This window comes from Helianthus annuus, chromosome 4 (assembly GCF_002127325.2).
Source record: "Helianthus annuus cultivar XRQ/B chromosome 4, HanXRQr2.0-SUNRISE, whole genome shotgun sequence".
Taxonomy (NCBI): domain Eukaryota; kingdom Viridiplantae; phylum Streptophyta; class Magnoliopsida; order Asterales; family Asteraceae; genus Helianthus; species Helianthus annuus.
Genome location: NC_035436.2, coordinates 13,408,490 through 13,432,692, shown reverse-complemented (window position 1 = coordinate 13,432,692; position 24,203 = coordinate 13,408,490). Strand labels below are relative to the sequence as shown.

General features: G+C 39.3%; 1 protein-coding gene across 1 annotated transcript; it reads right to left on the bottom strand.

The window, feature by feature from the left end:
- Window positions 1–2,834: 2,834 nt before the first annotated feature.
- On the bottom strand, window positions 2,835–13,811 carry LOC118491430 (glutathione S-transferase T3-like). The gene is made up of 4 exons (XM_035989218.1): window positions 13,637–13,811; window positions 3,915–4,228; window positions 3,718–3,825; window positions 2,835–2,864 (listed from the first exon to the last, which is right to left on the bottom strand). The coding sequence occupies exons 1-4, from the start codon at window positions 13,809–13,811 to the stop codon at window positions 2,835–2,837; spliced, it is 627 nt and encodes a 208-aa protein (XP_035845111.1).
- Between the last annotated feature and the right edge of the window lie 10,392 nt (window positions 13,812–24,203).

Sequence of the window (24,203 nt, the reverse complement as noted above, 5' to 3'; positions counted from 1 at the left end):
AAGGAACAAGAGCGGGTTGATGGCGAGCCCACAGGTTTAAGTCCCTTTTTCTATCAAACAGTTTATGGTCTGCGTGCCATGTGTTGAACTAGTTGCTTTCCTTGACTACTTTTATTTTCCGTTTTATTTTTCTTTTACTTTATGCTTGAGACAATTAACTATGGTAATGTAGGATGTTTGTGTTACTTGGTGTGGTATTAAGTGATGAAACAGGTACAAACCGAGGCTTAGAGTGCTAAGCCTTAGCACTTATAGAGCCAGGATGGATAAAACCGGGGAAGAAACCTGTTTTTCAGGCTTACAGACTGTCCACACGGGGACGTGTCCAGCCGACACGCCCCCGTGCTCACCTCCCAGACCTGCTGTTTGGTTACTGTCCTGTAGAATTTTGTCAGACACGGGGCCGTGCCTAACCAACACGCCCTCGTGTTCGCCTTCAGTAAGTTTTCGTTACTGGCAGTTCACCACGGTGTCGTGTCCAGCAGACACGGGGCCGTGTCCAGACTGCCAGTAACATAAATCTTTGCTTTTAAACACCATATTACACATCCAATCAACCTAAAAATTTATTTTTGGGACACATTGAGGACAATGTGTAATTTAAGTGTGGGGGGTTGCTAAAACCATGAAATTTGCAAGTCCTAATAACAAAACTCTATTGGAACCGCTAAACACCCCAAATTTTTTCAAAAAAATTTTTCATTTTTTTTACTTGTCTAAAGTTTAAGTTAGGAATCCTAAGATTAATAAGGTTATATTTTTACAAATTTACAACCGAGAGCGTCGTGATAATAAGAACCAACATAAGAAAATTATGAAACGGCATGACAAGCTTAGTTAAAATTTGATTATATATACTTGATCACATAACAACCCATTCCCACAAAAGTGAGTTTTGAGCCTTTATTGAGCATACAAATTACATCTTTAGACTAAATGCTCATTTTTCGTTTCTTGTGTGAATAGCCGCTTGGTTCTTACGACTCTAGAACTTGCCACGACGATTCATTCCCGGTCCTTACCAACTTAAACCCAAGTAAGTAAATTATAGAGGCATTAAGACTAACCATTTTTCTTTCTACACCATTATTTTTTATTTTTTTACCTACCCAAAATCCCCCTAGTTAACCCCTTTGAGCCTAAACCTTTCATTTCTTTACCCTAAAACCTTTTTACCCACCAAAAACCCTTTTTATTTTTACCTTTTATTTTAGTAACAAGCTCGGTTTTCGTGTGACTAAAAAAAATAAAATAAATAATAAAAAAATATGATGATGAAGTTAGAAATAAACAAACAAAGCTCTTAAAACAAAAAGCTTGTTTGGAAAAATACTTCAAAATAAAAAGTCACTAAAACAAAGTGTTTTACGAAAACCGACGCTTTTTACGCTTTTCGCCCTTTTCTACTAACCCATTCACCCACGTTTAGCCCAAGCCTATACCCAAAAAAGTCCTATTGATATTTACAAAGGTAACAAGTTAAAAAGGAGGAGGATTGATTGCTTGGCAAGCTTATGGTAGGAATAAGTTCCATGCCGCTCTCGAGTGATTCACTAAAAATACACCTTCGGCCGAGTGTGAGTGATTTCTCCCGTGAGGTATGTGAACTTGTATATAAATGGAATTTTAAAAAGGCATGTTATGCCCAAATAAGTAATTTCTCCTATGAAACGTTCTAAACAAATCATAACGAATAGGATTGTAAATAAATAAAAATAAAACCCAAAAAGGTCTTGGATTCTCAAAACTCTATGACAAGCCAAAACCTTCTCTTCTACCCATTCCATTTGGGAGTGTAAGCCACATATTAAAGAGTTTTGCTTGAGGACAAGCAAAAGTTCAAGTGTGGGGGTATTTGATGTGTGTAAAATGCAACATATAAATTACATCAAATGAGGCATAAAACTAACCCTTTTTAAGTACTAATGTTGGAAAAAGAGTGTTTTTGTCTTCCTTTTGTATTTTTAGGCATAAAACACGCCCCGTGCTCAGCCAGCACAGGGCCGTGCCCAAGAAGCAGCAGAAAAGACAAACCTATAGAAACTTCTATTGCCCACCACGGGGCCGTGTCTAGTGAACATGGGGGCATGGCGAAAGTACAGCAGGCGCATTAATTGTAATTGCGAATTACAATTAATGAAGAGAGAGAGAGAGTGTCAGACAGGCACGGGGGCGTGTCCAGCGGACACGGGGCCATGCCCAACCTTCTGTTCAGCCTATAAATAGGAGTGCTTGGTTTCATTTCAACTCATCCCTTGGCACACCACCTCTCTCACACTTCATCCACCACCCACCACCATCACAACACCATCATCCACCACCATCATCCATTGTCCATCATAGAGTGTGTGAGTCGTCACGGGATCCAAGATTGATCGTAAGAGTTCTTGACAATCAAGACCATGTTTGCCTATGTCTCTTACATCACTTGGTGAATACAAGTGTTTAGTATAATACTTTTTATTTTTAATCTTTTGCACTTCTTATTTGTTTTTGTATTAATGATTTTAATAACTAGTTGCTTATGTTGAAGGTGATCTTTCCTTATCGTTTGTCCGTGGTGTCTTGGCATTATTTTACTGTCTATATAAAATAAAAGATTTTCAGCATTCATATCTCCACGGTCTATATGGAGGTATGTTGGCTACCTGGTCGGGGGTTAAGGGAACGGTTTGGTAAGGGTCTTGCCCTTGTTCAGCGTTTAGAGGTCCTGCAAGGGACCTGGGTCAAATTTAATAGGATCTCCTTCAATGCCCATAGGTATTGGATGGCGGGGATCCAAACTCTTTGACCCCCTCATAAGTTAGCTACTATTAATACTATAACCCGGCTATTTAGGACTGTATCCCTGCCAAAAGCGGGGTCTACCATAATTTGCATTAATAACTTAATTCATTATCTTCCAATAATCCAACCCTTTAGGATTGTATCCTTGCTGACTCAAACTACTGGGTTGAGGGTACCGTCGCCTTCAAAAGAGGGGCCTACTACAATAACTAAGATAATCTCTTAAACAAGTGCAAAAATGCGAAAATAATCAAAGGTTATACTAATACACGAGTCGGATCCAAGTGATTCATCTTGTCTATCTGTTTTTATTTTATTTTTCAGCATTTAGTTAGTTTTTATTTTCTTAGTTTAAAAACCTTTTCTAACATTTTGATTTGATTAGACGTTGAGGATAAACCGGTACTAAAAGCTCTTGTGTCCTTGGACGACCTCGGTATCTTACCAACACTATACTACATCTACGATGGGTGCACTTGCCCATATGTGTGTTTAGTGTTAGTAAATATCGTGTTTTATAAATTTAAAACTTGGCTAAAAGTGTAAAAAGGGCTTAAAATATACATCTAAATTATATTACACTTCACACGCGTCAATCGTACGCGTAGTTTCTCATCGTCTCGCATTGTTCCGTTATGAGCTCGCGAGCCTCCGACTCTCTTTTCTTCCTCAATTCAATCGCCTCCAATTCCATCGCGTGCTTCGCTTCTTTCATGGCGGTGTACTCTTTGAATTGTGCCGCCAACTCAGCCGGGCCATCGGAGATGTCGCTTGACGCTTGTCTCGCCGTTGTGTTCTTTGTGGCGAGGGGTCTTCGTTCATATCGGGTATGGAAGGGTCCACGTCAACGGGCTTTCTTTTTTGTGCCGAACCTTCCCCTTCCTCACCCAACAATGGGACTTGGGCCCATTTTTCGTGTTTTTGAACGACCTCCCATGCCTCGACATGTTGAAAACCGTTTGGATATCTATCTTTAAATCCCTTTAAAGCGACTTTCATCACATTGAGATCGTTACACCCGCTTCCTCGTGTGCGATCCTACATATTATAAAATAATAAGTGTTAAAAAAAATGAACTTAGTAAACAAAATTTAAAAATATACAACGTTAAAAAATATAATTTTTACCGCTTGTTGGTATAGGCCGTTGAAAAAGTTTATTTTCGTCATCATCGGGGTCCATTTAGACCGTACTTGATGCACGGTCCGCTTACTTCCACCAACGGTGGCGTTATAATGATCTAAAATCTTACGCCAAAAACTATCGCGGTTTTGTTGATTGCCCTTCTTTTTGTTGGTAGAGCAATGTACCCACGCCTTCGCCAACGCCTCTTCTTGGACCTTTGTCCATTTTTGGCTCTCCATTTTTCCCTTTTTATCCCGAGCGTCATCTTCTTCGTTGTCGGCGTCTTCATCCACATTATATTCATCGTCGCCGGTGTCTTCTTCATAAAATCGCCCAAATTTTGAGTTTCGGGCACTACTTCCTCGTCCTCGTCGTCGTAAATAGGTAGACGACGTTCAACATTTTCTCGTGGAGATGGAACTTGTGGGGAACGAAAACCATACGGGTCGAAGGCGGGGGTTTGAGGATACATTGATAACAAATTTTGAAAATAGCTGAGAGGGGGTTGTGGTTGGGTGTTGTAAAAGGAGGGGTGTGAAGGTTGTTGGTAAAAAGGGGGTTGTGAAGTATATCCGAAAGGGGGTTGTGGTTGCGCACTTGCACCGCTCGAACCACCACGAGACGGTTGCGAGCCGCGTTCCATAGATTTTTTCTTGGCTTCGCGGGGTTGGTTTTCCATTACTCGGTTTGGCTTTGTGTTGTATTTGATAGATTTTTAGAGTATTTGAGAATGAGTGTGGTAAAAAATTAGATTGAAGTTGGTTATTTATATTGGTTAAAATTGATTTTTTTTTTAATTATTACTGTTTGCCAACGTTTAAAAAAATGACCGTTCCTCAATCTTTGTGCCATTTCAAGCGGTGTCTCCCCCCGATTCCCCTCCCCGATTTGGGTCCCCGCGGTGATGGCGGCGGTGTTCCCGATCAGGGAATGGGGTCACCGATCCCCCTCCCCGCTAGTGCCCCGTACACCCTAAAGAATGTGTAGTTGTGTACTTCACTAAATCAAATTGTTTTGCTAAGCTTATTCAAAAAGTATGAAGAATATTATTTTTTTATAAGTTAAAGATTTTAATTTTGATATCTTTTTCATGTTGTATTCATATTTATTTTCTTTTTCTTTATTACATACGTGTATTTATATACATTTATTTTATATTATTTTTCTCAAAGTATCTCTATATACTTACCATTTTTGTATTTAATTAATTATTTAAAATGAAATAATTATTAGATTGTGAGGTAACATGTCGTAACACGCGCGCATAGGTTAATGCCTTTAAGACTAGTTTTTTGTTCGATTTAACGATCCCGTCACAACGTGAGGACTCGTTTGTAATAAAATCGCTATTTGCTAAACGACTCCAATTACTCGACCCAATATCATTCACAGCCCACTTGTGTCGTCCGAAGTTACCACACTCCAATTGTTATTTACCCTAATTTCTTCTTCACTTTTACAGCATTTCATCGATCGTCCATCCAACGATCCCTGATTTCTCCAATCGGTCGAATGTTGTAGGTCCCTCTCGGAGGATGACGAACCTAAACCTTGTTATACTAACCCACTAGCGAGTGCGGAATCTAAGCTAGCAAGCAAACCGAGATGAGACAAGTATAAACACAAACACACAAAGGTTCACCGATTAACACCACTTGTATTAATGCGAATGAAAGGTTCCGGTTACAAGCACAATGTTCACAAATCAGTTTTGCAAACTCTCTAGTGTGTGTGTGTTCCTGGACAGAATGCTCTCAAGTGAGTGTGTTTCTTTCTATCAAGTCTGTCTATCTATCTTTGAACACACACTGCATGGGTATATATATACTCAGCACAGATTGTCTTGTCCGAAGGATCCGATAGATGGTCGAAGGATCATCTATCGATTACAAAGCTATCGAAGGATTCACAGGGACCTCGAAGGATGATCTATCGAGGTCCATCAATCGAAGCATATCTTTCGATGAGATCGAAGGATCTATATCATCCTTCGATCTCTCATCCTTCGAGACAGACAATTTACAATCATAATTCACAGATTGGCCAAGTCAAACCAGGAGGACGGTTGACTTGGTCAACTTACAGGACTGATAAGGACATCGTTTACATCGTGACCGAATACAGACAAAGTACAGACACAAGTGCACCAACAAACTCCCCCTTGGCTGTAGCTTTGTCTCGAACTTCGATGATCCTTGATCTTCGAATCTTCAAGACTCTGATGTCCTTTCAAGTCTTCAATGTCGGAGGATCTTCAAAGTCTTCACGTCTTGAAAGCAGAGAGTGTATCAACAAACTACCCGTATCATGTAGGAAGTGTGTTAACAAACTCCCCCTTAACATAAGCTCCCCCTTGAGTTATGCTCGTGAAATACTTGAACTTTATGAAGTAAGATCCTTGTGGAGTTGATGATGGCCAGCGGCAACTCGATCATCTTCATCACTTGAGTGCCTTCACGTCGTGTCTTCATTCCGAAGCTTTGTCATCGACCATGTTCTCCTTGCCTTTAGAGTCTGCACATGCAAGAAATCTAAACGCGTAATGAGAACAACTGCTTGGAATATGGTTAGCATAAACAAATGACACATGTATGACCATGTCATAATCAAACACCGTCCGACAGTTTGAAAGTTTAATAAATTTATCAGTTTAGTTTTCAACTTTCAAAATCTTGCAAATTTCGACCGTTTATGAAGATTTAGTCAATTCGATTTTCGTTCAGGTTTCAGGCAACGAAGACTCGAGTTCCAACATCGTACGATCGAAAATAAAATAGAAACAAAATCTTTTTGATATTTTTGAATTTTCCAAATGTAAATACTGAAAGCAGTAAATAAATATATACAAACATTCTTTTTGCGAGTTTCGAGGGTAAGAGAATCATATCAGTGTACGGTCATGCCAAACTGCTCTTGTTGTTCATTTAGTTAACATTAAGATAAGCATCCTATAACAATTATCGGTATTGTTGTCCACTTAAGCTCAACTTATCAGATGTAATCATGGCGAGGGGATACATTAAGGTATGATTTATACTTATCGACCGGTATTCATCCACATCACGACACATTCCCGTATCAAGGTATGCACGAGGGTTCATCTTACCGGTGAGTATACCGATTATCATCTGTTTGACCGTATATGATGTGAGATTCTCACTTATTTTGATTTGAAAACAAGCCCTATGTGATATAATCACTTATTGATGAGGAACATGATTTTCATATGCATGAGGGCACAGGAGCAAGTCCGTGAACAGGTTAGTACTTCCGTACAGCAGAGAGACGAACTTGACTCCCGGATAAATGTGACATTTTATCACTTATTTGAATGGACATGTGATTGTTGATCACTTATTGAGGTCGAATGCAGTATGTATTATGTACACGTATGTATAGTATCATGGAAGATCTAGACTTGCGTCCCCGTTATTTTTCGGTAAAAGATACAACCATGATACCCAGATGATAAGCAGCATAAAGACCGAATATCTCAGAACCTTGGCAATCTATCAAACGAAATTTCGGTACTAAGACCATATGCCAATGAACGGTTCCCACAAGGTCTTCAGTCGGTTTAAGATTTATATCACCTTGCACACTTTAAAATGATTGTGAGCCTACCGATACATCTTATATAGAGCTGCTTATCGTTTTTCAGTTTAGGTTTAAAGAGGCTTGGATAGACCACTGATGTACTATCATTTTCTCTTTTGCTCGCCAGGAAACTCATTTTTGTTTTTCTATTGTTTTTGTGTTTTTGAAATTTTTCGATGTTTTTGGATTTTCATATTTTTGGATTTACTCCCCCTAAAATCAATAAACTAAGATAAATATTTAAAACACAAAGATATTTACAAAAATGATTTTCCGATGTTGGTTTTACTCTGGCTTGACCTTAATGCCGTTTACCAATAATAAAAAGTCAAATCTTGATTTGTCAAAAGCTTTGGTAAAAAGGTCGGCACGTTGGTCATCGGTGTGGACCTTAACAACATCGATTAGCCTTTTCTCAAAGCAATCACGTATGAAGTGATATTTGATTTCGATGTGTTTGGTCTTTGAATGCTGCACAGGATTTCTAGTGATCTGTAATGCAGCAGAATTATCAACGTAAATAGGAGTAGTTAGGAACTCAAAACCGTAGTCCCGCAATTGTTGTTGGATCCAAAGAACTTGGGAGCAACAACTTGAGGCAGCAATGTATTCAGCTTCGCATGTTGATGTTGCGACACACGTCTGCTTCTTGCACTGCCATGTGACTAGGCGATTTCCTAAAAACTGACATCCAGCCGTTGTGGATTTACCGTCGATTTTGCATCCACCAAAATCAGAATCACTGAAAGCTACCAATTCAAAGTTATTATCCCTAGGGTACCATAGACCGGTGTCAGGGCAACCCTTCAAATAACGAAAAATCCTTTTAACAGCTGCAAGATGTGAGGCCTTCGGGTTCACTTGGTATCTGGCAAGCAGGCACGTTGGGTACATTATGTCTGGTCTTGATGCTGTGAGGTACATAAGAGATCCGATCATGGCGCGGTAGTTTGAAGGACTAACAGCTTCACCCTTTAAGTCAGGAGTAATTCCGTGATTTGTTGGCAATGGGGTACCAATGGGCATTGCATCAGACATCTGGAACCGGTTCAAGATGTCACCAACATATTTAGTCTGATGGATGAATATCCCAGACTCCGTTTGTTGCACTTGTAGGCCCAAAAAGAAAGTCATTTCCCCCATAGCACTCATCTCGAACTTATCCTGTATAATGCGCTCGAAATTCCTACACAAGACATCATAAGTAGAACCAAAGATAATATCATCAACGTATACCTGTACCAGAAGAAGATCTCCATCTTGTTCTTTGATGAAGAGAGTACAGTCGATAAGACCCCTTCGAAAGCCGTTCTCCAGCAGATAATTAGATAAGGTTGCATACCAAGCTCGCGGTGCTTGATGAAGACCATAGAGAGCTTTGTTGAGCAACCAAACCCGATCGGGATGGATAGGATCTTCAAAACCTGGAGGCTGTTCGACATACACCTCTTCTTCAACCACACCATGTAAGAATGCACTTTTCACGTCCATCTGATAAACCTTGAATCCCTTGAAGGACGCATAGGCTAGAAAGATTCGAATTGCTTCGAGACGTGCCACTGGTGCATATACTTCGTTGTAGTCGATCCCTTCAATCTGACGAAAACCTTGAACGACTAAACGCGCTTTGTTCCGGATAACAACTCCGCGGTCATCCTTTTTGCATTTGAAAACCCAACGGGTACCAATCTTCTTGTATCCAGCAGGTTTCTCTACAAGTTTCCAGACACCCAGCTTCTGGAATTGTTGTAATTCTTCCTGCATTGCTTCCACCCAAGAGTTATCTTTCAAGGCTTCTTTCCAAGTTCTTGGCTCTTCCTGTGAGACATAACATGCGAAAGACCAATCATTTTGTTGCCCGGATTCTCTAATTGCTGCATACAGGCCTGCATTGTTGTTATTCCGCAACATGTTTCTTGTTTGGATGCCACTTTGCACATTTCCTATGATGTTTTCTTGAGGATGGGTATTATGAATCCTTGTCTCAGGATTATCTCTGACTGGAATATTTATACCCAGGTTGTTGAGATTGAGATCAACAACCAAATCAAGACCCGGAATTGACGAAGAGGATGATGCAGTAGCTTCAGCTGTTCTGTGGGCATCCACTGGAGGAGTACCCTGTGAAGTACCATGAACTGCCGTTGTAGGAGCTTCTTGATCTGCATCTAAAAATTCATCATCCTCTGAAGATTCGTTCAATTCGGTTGCATCATGAAAATCCTCATTGTTGAGAGTATTATTGTTCACCGAAGAAGATGGTTCTTGATTAACAAGAATTGGACAAACCACCGGTGAAACTGTTGCATTATCACTCTCGAAAAACATCCTTGCCGCAACATTTTCTTCAATGGCTTCAACATTGATCGAATTGAAAAAGTCATCGTACTCAAACATCCAAGGCTGACCAGGACATTTGACTGGCAAAGTGTGCCTTTGTACTCTGACCTCAGACCATTCTTCAACCCTTTTCGTCTCTAGATTCCAGACGCGTAAGTTCGGGGTGGCATACCCAAGAAAGTATCCCTCAATTGCTTTTGCCCCAAACTTTCCATTAGGATCGATCATTGTGCATGGAGCTCCAAACGGTTCAAGATAAGACAAATCTGGTTTCCGTTTGTTAATAAGCTCAAAGCAGGTCTTGTTGTGCCTTTTGACTGTAAGGACTCGGTTCAATGTATAGCATGCAGAGGCCACAGCTTCAGTCCAGAATGGAATGGGCAGCTGCGACTCTACCAACATTGTCCTAGCAGTCTCGATCAATGTGCGGTTCTTACGTTCAGCGACGCCATTTTGTTGTGGAGTGTAAGCTGCACTAAACTCACGAAGAATACCTTTTTCAGTGCAAAACTCCGCCATGGCATGATTTTTGAATTCAGTACCATTGTCGCTACGTATCCGCCTAACCTTCAATTTATACAAATTCTCAATCTGAACGATCAAGTTTTTGATAATTCCAAAGGTTTCACTCTTGTGTGCCATGAACGCCACCCAAGAAAATCTTGAATAATCATCAGTAATCACGAGACAATATTGATCACCCTGAATACTTTTGTGCTTGACAGGACCGAACAAATCCATGTGCAAACGTTCAAGGGGAACTGCCACCGTGTTGATCTTCTTAGTAGGGTGCTTCTTCTTTGTTTGTTTTCCCTTCTGGCACGAAACACAGACGTCTTGAAGATGGAAATTTTTGAGAGGAACACCATTCACTAATTCATTTGAAACCAAATGATTCATTTTGCGTAGGTGAATGTGACCCATACGTCTATGCCAAGAGATAGTGTCTTTTTCTATGGCTTTGGAAACGAAACATGTTGCTTGTGCAGACGTAGTAATAGCCTGGCTCATATCAAGGACGTACAAATCATTAATCCTTGGAGCAGACAAGAGAATCCATTCTTTTGGAATTTTGAAGCCGGGTTTCAGCACATAACATCCATTTGCATCAAAGTGTACTGAGAATTGCTTGTCACAAATTTGAGAAACACTAAGAAGATTGTGATCAAGTTGTTGCACAAAGTTGATCTTGTCAAAGCTGACAATCCCGTTGGATATCATTCCTTCACCCGTTATATATCCACCCTTATCTCCAGCAAAGGCAACATAACCTCCTCTAATAGATTTGACGTCATAGAGAAGCTTCATGTCGCCTGTCATGTGCCTGGATGCCCCACTATCAACAATCCAGTGACTACTGATAGTTCCTCTTGGAACACCCTGCACATGAACTCAAATGATTAGTTGGAGATGGGGACCCAAGCCATTGTGGTCTTGGGTCTTCCATTTTCATCAATAACAATAACTTCTTGTCTTTGATGATTGGTGAATTGTGATGGTCCCCCTGAGTTAACAACCGTTTTTGGTTTCCAAGTCTGTTTTAAGTCACCAGTGTTTTTCTTTAAAATTTTAACTTCTTGATTACTTGAAGTTTTTGAATTGTCTGGTTTTACAGAAACAGATTGTTTTTGAACCATGTCGGTTTTAATTACTTTTTCAATCCTTTTGACCTGTTGGCGTTTCTATTTCTTTTCCCTTTCTTTTACAAGGCGGGGATCTTGTTTTACAGAGACAGATCGCTTACGGTCAGTTTGGTCACGGGGAACATCAACCTTTTCTTTTTGTTTATGAAGATATGGACAATTTCTAATAATATGTCCAATAGTTCCACACTCAAAACATGATCTTCGTTCAACAAACCCCGAAGATTCATGTGTTCGTCTAGCCGATGATGATGAACTTTGTGAACCCGAGGTACTGGGCTTTGAACTGTTTGGTTCATTTCATTTCTGTACAGTTGCTTTCTTGACAAAATCTAAGTTAGATTGGTTTTCAAACTTTTCAATTTTGTCTGTTCCCGTCGATTTCACAAAGTTAACATTTTTCTTCTTCTTTTGATTCGGCTTCTTTTGTGCTTGAGCCGATGACTTTCCTTTGGGCTTGGTGTGATTTTGCTGTTTTGGCACTGTTGGTAATTTCTTGTTGCCAAATTGTTTTCGAATTTCAGCCTTTGGAATAGGAGGACACTGTGTAACTGTAACATTAGGTCTTGCCTTTCTCAAAAACTTACTCGTCGAGTTTTCAAAGACTTTACTGATTAAGGATTGATTAACGTTCTTAATAGGAAAATCTTTGTCTGAATAAATTTTCTCATCACCAACCAGAGTGTACAGCAAACTCACACTCTCCGACTCTTTCTCAGCAATGGACTCGATCGCAACAGTCTTAGCGGGTTTTGCAGGAGGATCACATAGAATGTAATTCTCGAGAGGTATGTCCTCATCCTTTACCACCGCATCAGACTTTGCTGTGACAGCATCATCAGATTCATCATCAGAAGAATCAGCATCCTCAATAATGACAGGAGGATCCTGATTCAGTTCAGCAGAAGATACACATGTATCTGCTGAAGTATCTGAATCTGGGGATACTTCTTTCTTGTATCCGAGCCCTGAGGCAAACTCCTTCACATCTAGAGGAACAGATGGTTCAAAGAACACTCTATCCTCTTCATCAGGCATGGCATCATAATTGTGTCTAACTGGTGGTGGACATTTCTTGTAGCCTATGCATGTGACATCCCTCTTCTCTTTCTGAACGTCAATGATGTGATCCGACACATAGCTAGAGCTCAAATAACTGTCTAGCTTAAGTTGAATCGCATCACTTTCGGTTTTCACATAAGCCATCTCTTTTTGCATAATCTCAAGGCGAGATATATACAAATTAATATCAGTTTGTTTTCTTGAAACCATTTTAGTCAGTTCAGTTTTATCTTTCTTTAATGTTTCAATTACTGACTTAAACTCCTTTTCATGGTTTTCATAAAACATGTTGGCTTCTGTGCATTTTGAAAGATCCACAGTCAACTTTTGATTGTGGATGAATGTCACATCATATTTCTCTTGCAAAGCTTCGTGTTTGCTTTGCAATTCACACCACTTAGCACTCAAGGAACCATGTTTGTCTTGCAAGTCAAACAAACTAGCTTGTAAAGCATCATGTTTGCCTTGCAACTCAGACATGGTTGCCTCTAAATCAGCACATTTAGCACGCAAACTATCACAGTTAACACAATTAGCAGTAGTGGGTTCATCGACACATACCTGACTTGATGAACTGCCGACATTAGCCATAAAGGCTGAATGGAGAGAAGACGTAGCATAAGCAGCTTGATCCACTAAAATAGATCTTCTATCAGTTCTTGCTGCAGCTTCCTCCAAAAGCTCATCAATATCAGCATCAACCGAAACACCAGATATCTCACCCACATTCTCATCACCTGATCTTGAGGATTCTTCATCGGAACTCCTGCTATAACCGGAGGAGTCTTCATCCTCAGAAGATTCACCACCATTGGCGGAAGATTCTCCACCACTGGTGTGAACTGGATCCTTCACAACCTTAGCAAAACATGCAGTACCATCCGAAGCATCACTGCTTAACTGAATAGACCAGTCACAACCTTCATCAACTTGAACCACAAGTGCCTGGTTGGCATTTGATGGTCCCGCTTGGTTGTTAACCGGTACCAATGTGCGCTCATTGTTCCTTGATTGGTTCTGGTTTGCCCTGTTCCCTTGACCTCTGAAGGGATTTTGATTCCCATGCTGAGATGGCCTCGTACATTCTCGTTTGAAATGGCCACGTTCACCGCAGTTAAAGCACTTCACAGCCTGTTTATCGAACCCATACTTGGTGTCTTTCTTGCTCTCCAAGCTGGTTCGGCCTGTTCTCTCCATGAAATCCTTTGCTCGTCTGACAGCACTGGCAAAGGCCCACTTAATATCCATCATCTCCATCTCCTCTTTATCAATCTGCTGATAGTCTTCTTGCGTCAGATTAATGTTACCAATCTGACCTTCAACTAGCCCGCAGTACGCACTCACTAACGTGTTAAGTAGCTCCATGTGTTCCTTTGCTACTTCCACACTTACCTTTGAAAAGCTTGAAGTATTGAGCCGTACTGTATCTGGTTTTGATTGTTGACCAGCAGAAGATGTACCTCCATAACATGCTTGAGCAGGAGGAGGTGGTGAAATTGGATTTCCATACATGTCTGTGGTAGGAGGAGGCTTAACAGGAACTTGCACTGTATTCCCATACATATCTGTGCTTGTGACAAAGGCTGTCTGCAGTGGAGCATGTGAACCAGAGTTGCTTGGCACAATGGCTCTTGCAGAAGAAGTACTTGTAGTTCCATAATACATTTCTGGATTCTGTGGCACTGGAACTCTCTTTGCCTTCAAGGTTTCTTCTTGATCCTTGTTCTCCAAAAGTTGCACGAAGTCGTTGATGTTTGTAGTAGCCATAACCCCATTATACTTCAAAATCTCCAAGAAACTATTCCATTGGGGTGGCAATGCATCAGCAAACCTCTTCACCACTTCTGTCTGAGTTGTTGCTACTCCAAAGTTGTTCAACTCAGTAAGCAAATGATAAAATCTGCTTGTCATGTCTCCCAAAGACTCCTTATCCAAGCATGCAAAACCGTCAAATTCCTTCTTGAGTAGATCATGACGCAATTGACGTGTTGCTTCATTCCCTACTCCTCTGGTTTTCAAACCGTCCCACAACTTCTTTGTAGTCTTGAAGCTGACAAACTGATGATAGATGTCTTTGCTTAACGCCTGAGTGAGAATGGCGTAGGCTTTCTTCTCCAGATCATATGTTTTCTTCTGATCCTCTGGAAGATCGGCAAAAGTAGCAGTTGATGAAGCAGCTACCTCGATAGCTTGATCAAAATCTGTGGTGAAGCGTATCCACAACTCTGTATTTTGACCCAGAACATATGTACGGAATCTATCAGCCCAACCCGGATACTCGTTTAAATGCATCAGCTTTGGAGGTCGATTCAAACTTCCAGTTTCGCTTTCGCTCAATAAGATACTCTGAATGCTCGGAGTTTGATTCGATACTAATGCCCACTGATTAGCTTGAGAAGATGTCGACACCGGAGACTCGGCCCATGAAGGAGATAAACTGGTAGACGTGTACTTTCCACTGTCTGGAGCCGGTGTACCCCACCATGAGGGAGTGGAACCTGAACTTGTATATTTTCCACTATCTGGAGCCGGATTCCAGCAATTCGGATTCATGATTGATAAGAAAAATAAATTCTATATGAATATTCCGAAAGATCACACACAGCTGAAGGATCCTGGTTCGAAAGATCTGAAAAACAGAAACTTGTTAACAATAAACAGACCACAATCGAAAGATCAAATCTTGTTCGAAGGATCAACAGTCCTCGAAAGATCACTGTTGAATCTCGAACAATGATTTCGAAAGATTCACAAACTCAAAGGATTCACAATTTGGAAGGTCCTTATCTTCCGAGTATATATCCTTATCTTTCGAATAACTGTCTTTCGAATAGATTCCCTGGTTCGAAGGATAAGACTCTGACTTCGAAGGATGGGTCGAAAGATGTATATCTATCGAAGCTTCCTTGATCGAAAGATGGTCTTTCGATGTCGAAGGATATCCTTCGAAACCCACTGACACACTGACACTGATGTGAAAGGTTGGTGAAAAGGTGATGGGAAGGTAAGGTCAACTTTCGGCAAAAGGGATGGTCAGATTGTACCTTTCTACCAACTTTGAAAATATTACCCAAAATGGACAACCCTATCCAGAAACCGGTCACCGGAATTATGACCGGAATTTGGCCGGAAATCACCAAAACACTTAAAAATAAGTTTTTAAGTTACCCAACCCAACCTTGAACACTCCCGAAAGGTTTAGAACGCATTTTTCAGTTTAAAGATGCAAGAAAAACCAACAAAAACGGGTGCTAAACCAAGTGTCCAAACACACCAAGAACTTGAACAAACCCGGTTTTAAACAAGGTAAAGAGCCTTAGCTCTGATACCACTTGTATCCACCAAACCTTAGCTCTGATAAACAAGGTAAAGAGCCTTAGCTCTGATACCACTTGTAGGTCCCTCTCGGAGGATGACGAACCTAAACCTTGTTATACTAACCCACTAGCGAGTGCGGAATCCAAGCTAGCAAGCAAACCGAGATAAGACAAGTATAAACACAAACACACAAAGGTTCACCGATTAACACCACTTGTATTAATGCGAATGAAAGGTTCCGGTTACAAGCACAATGTTCACAAATCAGTTTTGCAAACTCTCTAGTGTGTGTGTGTTCCTGGACAGAATGCTCTCAAGTGAGTGTGTTTCTTTCTATCAAGTCTGTCTATCTATCTTTGAACACACACTGCATGGGTATATATATACTCAGCACAGATTGTCTTGTCCGAAGGATCCGATAGATGGTCGAAGGATCATCTATCGATTACAAAGCTATCGAAGGATTCACAGGGACCTCGAAGGATGATCTATCGAGGTCCATCAATCGAAGCATATCTTTCGATGAGATCGAAGGATCTATATCATCCTTCGATCTCTCATCCTTTGAGACAGACAATTTACAATCATAATTCACAGATTGGCCAAGTCAAACCAGGAGGACAGTTGACTTGGTCAACTTACAGGACTGATAAGGACATCGTTTACATCGTGACCGAATACAGACAAAGTACAGACACAAGTGCACCAACAAATGTAAGTTCATCAATTGAAATTATCGGTTTCATTTCAGTTGAACTTGTTTGTTCAGATTGTTTTAATTTATTGCATTTTGAAATTTGTAAAATTGCCCAAATTTGTCATCAGTGATTTTACTTTACTTTGTGTATTATGTAAAATACGGCCCAACTTACGGTGTGATTTTACTTTACGTTTAGTAAGTAGGGTTTAGGGTTCAAAAACCTCAGCTCGAAAAAAAAGTCGTTCAAACCGAGCCGATCTGGCTTAGTTTGAGAACGAGCCAGCTCGGTTCCGGCTCGAATTATTTTTACATTTTGGGTGATAATGAACTTTCATAAAAAAAAATTGGTTGAATTTGATTTGGACTAGTTATGTATTATGTTAGAAATGTGTTCATTCATTTTCCTTTTCAAAACCTAAGCCAAAATAATCTGAGCCGGACTCCAGCTCAAATTTCTAGCTTGGTTTCAAATTTGAGCTGAGCTGAGCTAGCTCGGTTAAATTTGAGCTGAGCCCGACCTAGCCATGGCTTTGCTCGGTTCGGGTCTTGATCTAAAACCCGAACCCGGAACCCGGAACCGGGTTTTTAATACCTGATTTATACCCGAAACCCGGTTTTTATAAATACCCGAAACCGGGTTTTATAAATACCCGGAACTGGGTTTTTTTTATACCTGGTTTATACCCAAAACCCGGTTTTTTCCGGAACCGGGTTTTATAAATACCCGGAACTGAGTTTTTTTATACCCGGTTATATAGCTACCTCTAGTTTTATGTAGATGCATCTTTAAAAATACGATTACACACACCTAATTATGGACATTCCACTTCTGTTTAAGCTTATGGGCTTCGTGAGGGCTTTTAAGCTTTGTTGGAATATCACTAAACGAAGACGATCAAAAAACGAAGACGGCCAAAAAGAAGAAGATCAAGAAGCGATGACGATTCAAGTCATATCTATGTTTTTTTATCTATGTTATTTTATTTATGTTTTCAAGCATTAAGACTTCTAGTTCTTATGATTTAACAAAATTATGTATGCACTTTGATGTAATCTTGTTTAATTATTAGGTTTCTAATGATATTTGAAGTATTTGGTCATTATTCCCCTCTATTTGCTGGAAAGATCCATTGACCTAACCAGATACGACCTACCCATTTGCCACCGCTACTTAGAAGTTAGAACTCATGATCGCTTTAAGAACCGATTTTTCAAAGTAATAACTTCCGATAAAAAAAAGTAACAGTTACTTTTTTAATATTGTTTCTCTTACCTTCCATATTTCATCAGAGTGAAGTTCTAATGGGTCCAAGTTTGTTCTTATACTACCCTTGAAAAGTGTTGGTTCTTGAGGGATGATACTTAGTTTCACTGTAAGGTCCTTTAGTCCTATAGAGCAAATGTCCAAACCGTCTATATGAATTGTTCCACTATCAGGTTCTACCAGACGGAAAAGTGCAGTTATTAATGTTGTTTTTCCGCTCCCTGTCCGTCCAACAATGCTGATGCGGGTCCCTTCTTTGAATGTGCAAGAAGCATTAATACCCGGTAGGGTTTTTTTAATACCCGGTGCGGGTTTTTTTCCCAACCCGATGCATACCCGAACCCTATCCGATGAATACCCGAACCCGGAAATAGGGTATTATAATACCCGGGTTTTATAAAACCCGACCCGAGCCCTACCCAAACCCGGGTATATAGGGTATACATTTTTGGTAGAAAACTCGGACCTGGACCCGACCAGGTTTAAAAAAAAAACCCGATTTTGTAAAACCCGAACCCGGTTCCATATCCGAAACCGGTTTTAAAAAAACCCGATTTGTGCACCACTAAGTGTGTTTATTGGGTTAAAAGTTAAGAGAAAGTTAATTCTTTTAAGTGAAAGTTAATTAGTTAAGTGGAAAGTTAATTAGGTTGTATTTAAAAAAAATCAGTGTTTACGTAATTTTTTTACAAATTCATAAGATTTTTTTTCCTAAGGGGGTGGTCGAAATTTACAAGGGGTGCGAACGAAAATTTTCAAGGGGTGCAGTCGGGATTTTACTAGAAATTTAGCACTAAATTTTATTTTTCCAAGGGGTGCACCCGCCCACCTTAACATACATGTGGGTACGCCCCTGCTTGAACAGAACGAGGTCATAGTTTCTGGTTATTTTTGGTTAGTTCATCTAATAATTTGATGTGAATACCAGATTAGATTCATGAGGGTTTGAAGTCTATTCATGATAAAGCATGAGGATCCGTGTTTTGGAATCATGTGTAATATTATTTCTTGAGTTTAGAATGTTGGTTAATATGAATCTTGATGACATGCATAATGATTATAACTAGTTTTTAGAACCCGCGCTTTGCGGCGTGATCGAACAAAAAAGTATACATTAAAACTTTGAATCAAACACTCACCTTGCGGTGGTTAACTCGCAAAAGTTTAAGTTTGACCGAATTGTAAAACATAGAAGAATAATTAAGTTGATTATTATTTAACCTAATTAATTTCCTTAAAAAATTACGGATGGGAAAAATTATGTAAATTAATTTAATAATAGGTTGAAGTCCATAGCTTTCAATCTTTCATCCATACCACTATACCACCACGTTCACGCACACAGACATTTTATGGTTAAGGAATTACACAATCGAAGCTAGCGGTTATGGTTATAGTTAATGGTAAAAAATGAACTAAACCGATCCATGCACACCCTACTACACGACATTATAAGTAGGGGTGGAAATTTTAACCGAAACTCAAAAACCGACTCAAATAAAACTAACCTGATGGTGTTACACTGTTACCCGATTACCTGAATCCAAACAAGATGGTCTACGAAAGTAGTATTGGGTTAAAAAAAATGTAAATCGAGTTAACCTAATTAACTCAAATTTACATAAAAAATGCCAATTATACTTATACATACAAAATCAACAAAAAAAAAAATCTAGTTTTCCTCCCATAAGTTTTATTTCGTTGGTTTCTTGTTCGACTAAAAAAGTTTGGTTCCATTGATATTGTTTGACGTTTTCTTTTTTGTTTATACGGATTCGTTTTGTGCTTATTTTAAATGACATTTTTAGTTAATTTATGTGTTTAATGCATGAGTTTGAATGGGTTATCATATTGGGAGCATTTTTATTTGACAATTTATGTTTTTTTTTTTACTAATAATCAAGTATATCAACTAACCCGATCTGAAAAAACCCAAATTGCATCTGTGGGTTACGACTTACGAGTAGGATTCTTACAACAAAAAACTTGAATAATTACTTGAAGCACAATTAGAAAACCCTAACAACACCTCTAACTAAAAATAAAGTAAAGCAATTATGGGTGGCAAGATATGTCTAATCCTAGTCCCATGCCAACACATTTCTCGTTAACGTGTTAAAATAAACTTTCATGTATGCATATGTTTTACTTTTTATAATTTTATATTTTTCAAAATCTATATGATATATTAAATTTACCTATATATTAAAATTAGAACACAATTAATTCAAAATCTATACAATATATTAAATTTACCTATATATTAAAATTAGAACACAATTAATAGTAACATCATCAAAGGATGAGCAAATGGTATCGAGTACCGGTATCAAATTTATCAAACCGGGTATATTTTCGGTACCGAATCGGTGCTGGCTTTTGGCATTTTCGGTATTGGTTCGGCACTGGTATTCACCGGTTTTTACCCTCAAATACCGGTACCATACCAGTACCGACCGGTACCGGACCGTACCGTACAAGATATTCGGTACCGGTACCGAATTTTGGTTATTTTCGGTACCGGTTGGTACCGAGCTCATCAAATCCTGTAGCAACGCAAGTAATCGCACCGTTTAGATTACTTTTTATACACAACCCAATGAATAGTAACATCATCAAGGAGATGAGCAAATGGTATCGGGTACCGGTACTGGTATCAAATTTACCAAACCAGGTATATTTTCGGTACCGACTTTTGACATTTTCGGTATCGGTAAGCCACCCATATTCACCGGTTTTTACCCTCAAATACCGGTACCGAACCAGTACCAACCGGTACCAAACCGTACCGTACCAGGTATATTCCGTACCGGTACCCACTTTTGGGGATTTTCGGTAACGGTATTTTTGGTACCGGTTGGTACCGAGCTCATCAAATCCTATATCAACGTAGCAACACAAATAATTGCACCGTTTAGATTACGTTTCATAAACAGTGTACGTAAACTGTATCTACTTGTCATTGCCGACACGCGTTTTGCAGACATTAGGGCCCCGCCGCAACGCGAGAGCGAAAAAACAACTAGTTATAATAAATAATACATTTAATCACAACAAAACTATTAATCTTAAAAAATAATTGTGACATCTGTGCCTCCAAGACCATCGAACAAATACCAAAACAATGAAATATTGTATTTCATACTTGGAAATTGTATAAATATGTGTATCGTTTGCACATATCAATTCTCGTTCGATTTCAAGCTCTAAATCGCTTTCTGGAAAGTTATACGCAAACTGGTGTGTAAACGCAGTCAGTTTAATGCGACAAACACTCCGGAATAGTGAAATAGGCTTAACATACCTTAAATAACCTTCAGATAACTTAGAAATAAGTTTTGGATGGTTTGGTGTGCCGAAATCAAGTTTGTTCAATCGCAGGGACTATTTGTGTCAAACTGCGAAACTATACCGATTCGTATGGTGTCGAACAGTCCGGAACTTGATCATAAGTTAAACATACCATATATAACCTAAAAATGGCTTAGAAATAAGCTTTGATAGGCTCGGTGTGCGAAAACATGCTTATATGATCTTACAGGGACTAAAAGTGTCAAAAACGGCGTAAGTTTGCATTTTGGCGCGTATCTTACGTTCTGGACACATCTGGACATCCAAAATTTTTGTACACACTAAAATATTTTTATTTTAGTGATCGCCATGCAAAAATTCCATTCGTCGCTTAATTTGGATCGATTTTGCGTTCGTTACGACTTCCGTCGTAATTAACCGAACAACGCGATTGTTCGATCAAACGAACCGACATCCGAGATATTTTTGAGCATGTTTTGAGTCCCCTATGCTTTAACTTCATTTTAGAGCCTTAAAATGAGGTTAACGGGGTTTAAACGCATCGAAAAAGGCTTTAAACGCGTGCAGGGACCATTTCTGCCATTTTTGAAACTTTGCTGAATCCGATACACCGTAGCGTAGCGCGAGCCCTCCTGCCTATGCCGTCGCGCTACGCGAGCGCCACATCTGGGCAGAAAGTGTGTTTTCAGCATCAGTTTGTAAATTCAGGGGCCAATCTTGCAATTTCTTTGTGTGGTAACCAAGTTACCACCTCTCCAAGGCTTTGTACCTGCTTATTACACTTGTGTGGCTAGGATTTTATGCTTGGGGACTACACAAACACTTGTTGTGATCCTATGAACTTCCCTCAAGTATAAATAGCCAACACTTTCATTGTTTCATTTGCTCATTCCTATCTCATTCCTCTCTATTTCTGCTTTGGAGCTTTCTAAGCTGATTTGGGACTTTGTTTTCTTGTTGAAAAGATAGCAAGGACCCTTTGTAAGTCTTCTTTCATGCTTGTTCTTTATGTTTAAGCAGAAAGTCAAACAGTTTAACCAACAGTTTGACTTTCGATTTTGACCATCAATTGGTCAAGTCAAAGTTCAATTGAACTTTGAAACGTGATTGTAATCACGATAGTTATAATCCTTCGTGATCATAGCCGTTGATTACCACGTTAGCTAGTTCTAGTGTCGAAGTCAAAGTTTCGGTCAAAATGCGTTTTAGCACGCATTTTGCAACGGAACTACTTAAGGGTATCAAAACGCTTTGTTTTGATACCAAATCAGTAGGTTGGACATGTTTTGACATGTCTAACTCGACACTATTAGTTTGTGCTTGTTTAGGGTCGTAAGATAAGCGGTCTAAACAACCGCTTATACTTCCGAACCCGACCCGTTTGGTTGATCTTTGGATCCGACCAAGCTTAGTTCGTGATCATAATTGCATAGGGAATAACCACTGAGGTTATACGTTATGATCACGTAGGATCGGTTAGTCATTTGCTAGTTAGCTTGTATGCCCATAGGAAATGACCAAAATGCCCTTTTGAAGCTAAAATCCGCAATTTGACTATGTGAACATATTTTTGACTTGTAATCTGATTTAGTAACATGTTTAGGGATAATTGGGCATGTAAGACTTGGCATAGCACATAGATTACCGTCCGAACATAGATTTACGCTAACGACGCATTATAGTGGCTTATGTTACCATAATGGGTCGAAACGGGTCAAAAGCACTTAGGTAGGCCTTTCAATCAGAATGTTGGGACTATTAAATCATACCATATGAGTTCAAATACTCATTTGATTTATAGAACCTCATTCTATCCTATCTCCTGATTTAGGTGTCGATTTATTTATCTAGCAATCCGATACTAGGTACCACTTGATCCCTTGATTGCCCGTGCATCGATAGTTCACAAAATCAAGGATACCCTACAATCTCAAGTGAGTACATAGTTCCCCTATTTTATTGTTTTCAATTGTTTTGGGGTGAAACATATGTACAAAACGATTTTCAAGGTTTAAACGATGATTTCAAAAACGATTAAGATGGTTTATACAAAACTAATAACGATTTCAATAAGGTGAACAAGACTTGTTGGTTGTATTTACATAACAAATGACATTCATTAGCTCTGATCAAGCCGACCAGTATTAGGTTATGGTACCATAGGATCTGACAAATCCCGTTATCAGACGACACCCATGGTTATGTATGGGGGGTTAGGTAGGTAACGACCGAACCTGATGATTGTTAACTTACCCTTTGGTGGTTTGTTAATACGAAACGAGAAACGAGTTAAACGAGTCACGAAGGTTTGAATGTTGTTAACGAGACGACCAAAAGTATTTTTCACTATTAAAACGAATACGATTTTGGGTCGAGTTAAACGATTTGAAACGAGATACACGATTTGAAACGAGATAAACGATTTGGATAAACGATTGGCTTTGGGTAGTGATTAAATAATGGGACGGGTGTAGTATGATAGAATCATGGTAGATACGCCGCTGGTACTTCTTATATATAAGTGATTCTATCATATTACATTGCGTGTCATTATTTAGTGCACTTGGGAAAACGATTTGAAACGATATCACACAACGAGGTTTTCGAAACGATATAAACCATACGAGTTTTATTAACAAGCTTTTACGAGATGTTTCCAAATTATGTTACTAAAACAAATGTTTTTGGGTTAGGAGTCATGGCTACGAGATTTTATAAATTATAACCATCTTGATTTGAGTTGGTTAAACTATGTTGCAATACACTTTTCAAAACGAGGTTTGTATTTTGACTCTTGTAGTCTAACGAGGTATTGCAACATATAAACAAGCCATGAACCCGATACTCCCACAAAACCTATGTACTCGCCAGCAATTTCTTTGCTGACTTTACTTTTTACATATGTTTCAGGTGATATTGCTTGATGTTGCTTGCTAGGAAGTTTGTGTCACATAGGACCTGGACGAGGCCTTAGTGACTTAAAAACAGTCATAACAATATGTAGTTAGTTTGTTTTGATTTAAATACAATGTACATTACAATAAAACAAAACATT

What these genes read in the sequence shown, in the direction of transcription:
- LOC118491430 (XM_035989218.1), bottom strand. Translation starts at nt 13,811, where the DNA reads ATGGAGATGATGGATATTAAGTGGGCCTTTGCCAGTGCTGTCAGACGA. An exon ending in TGGCCATTTCAAACGAGAAT is followed by an intron (nt 4,229 to 13,636) that starts GTACGAGGCCAT and finishes TTTATGAAGAAG; the next exon opens with ACACCGGCGACGATGAATAT. An exon ending in ACGGCCTATACCAACAAGCG is followed by an intron (nt 3,826 to 3,914) that starts GTAAAAATTATA and finishes TATAATATGTAG; the next exon opens with GATCGCACACGAGGAAGCGG.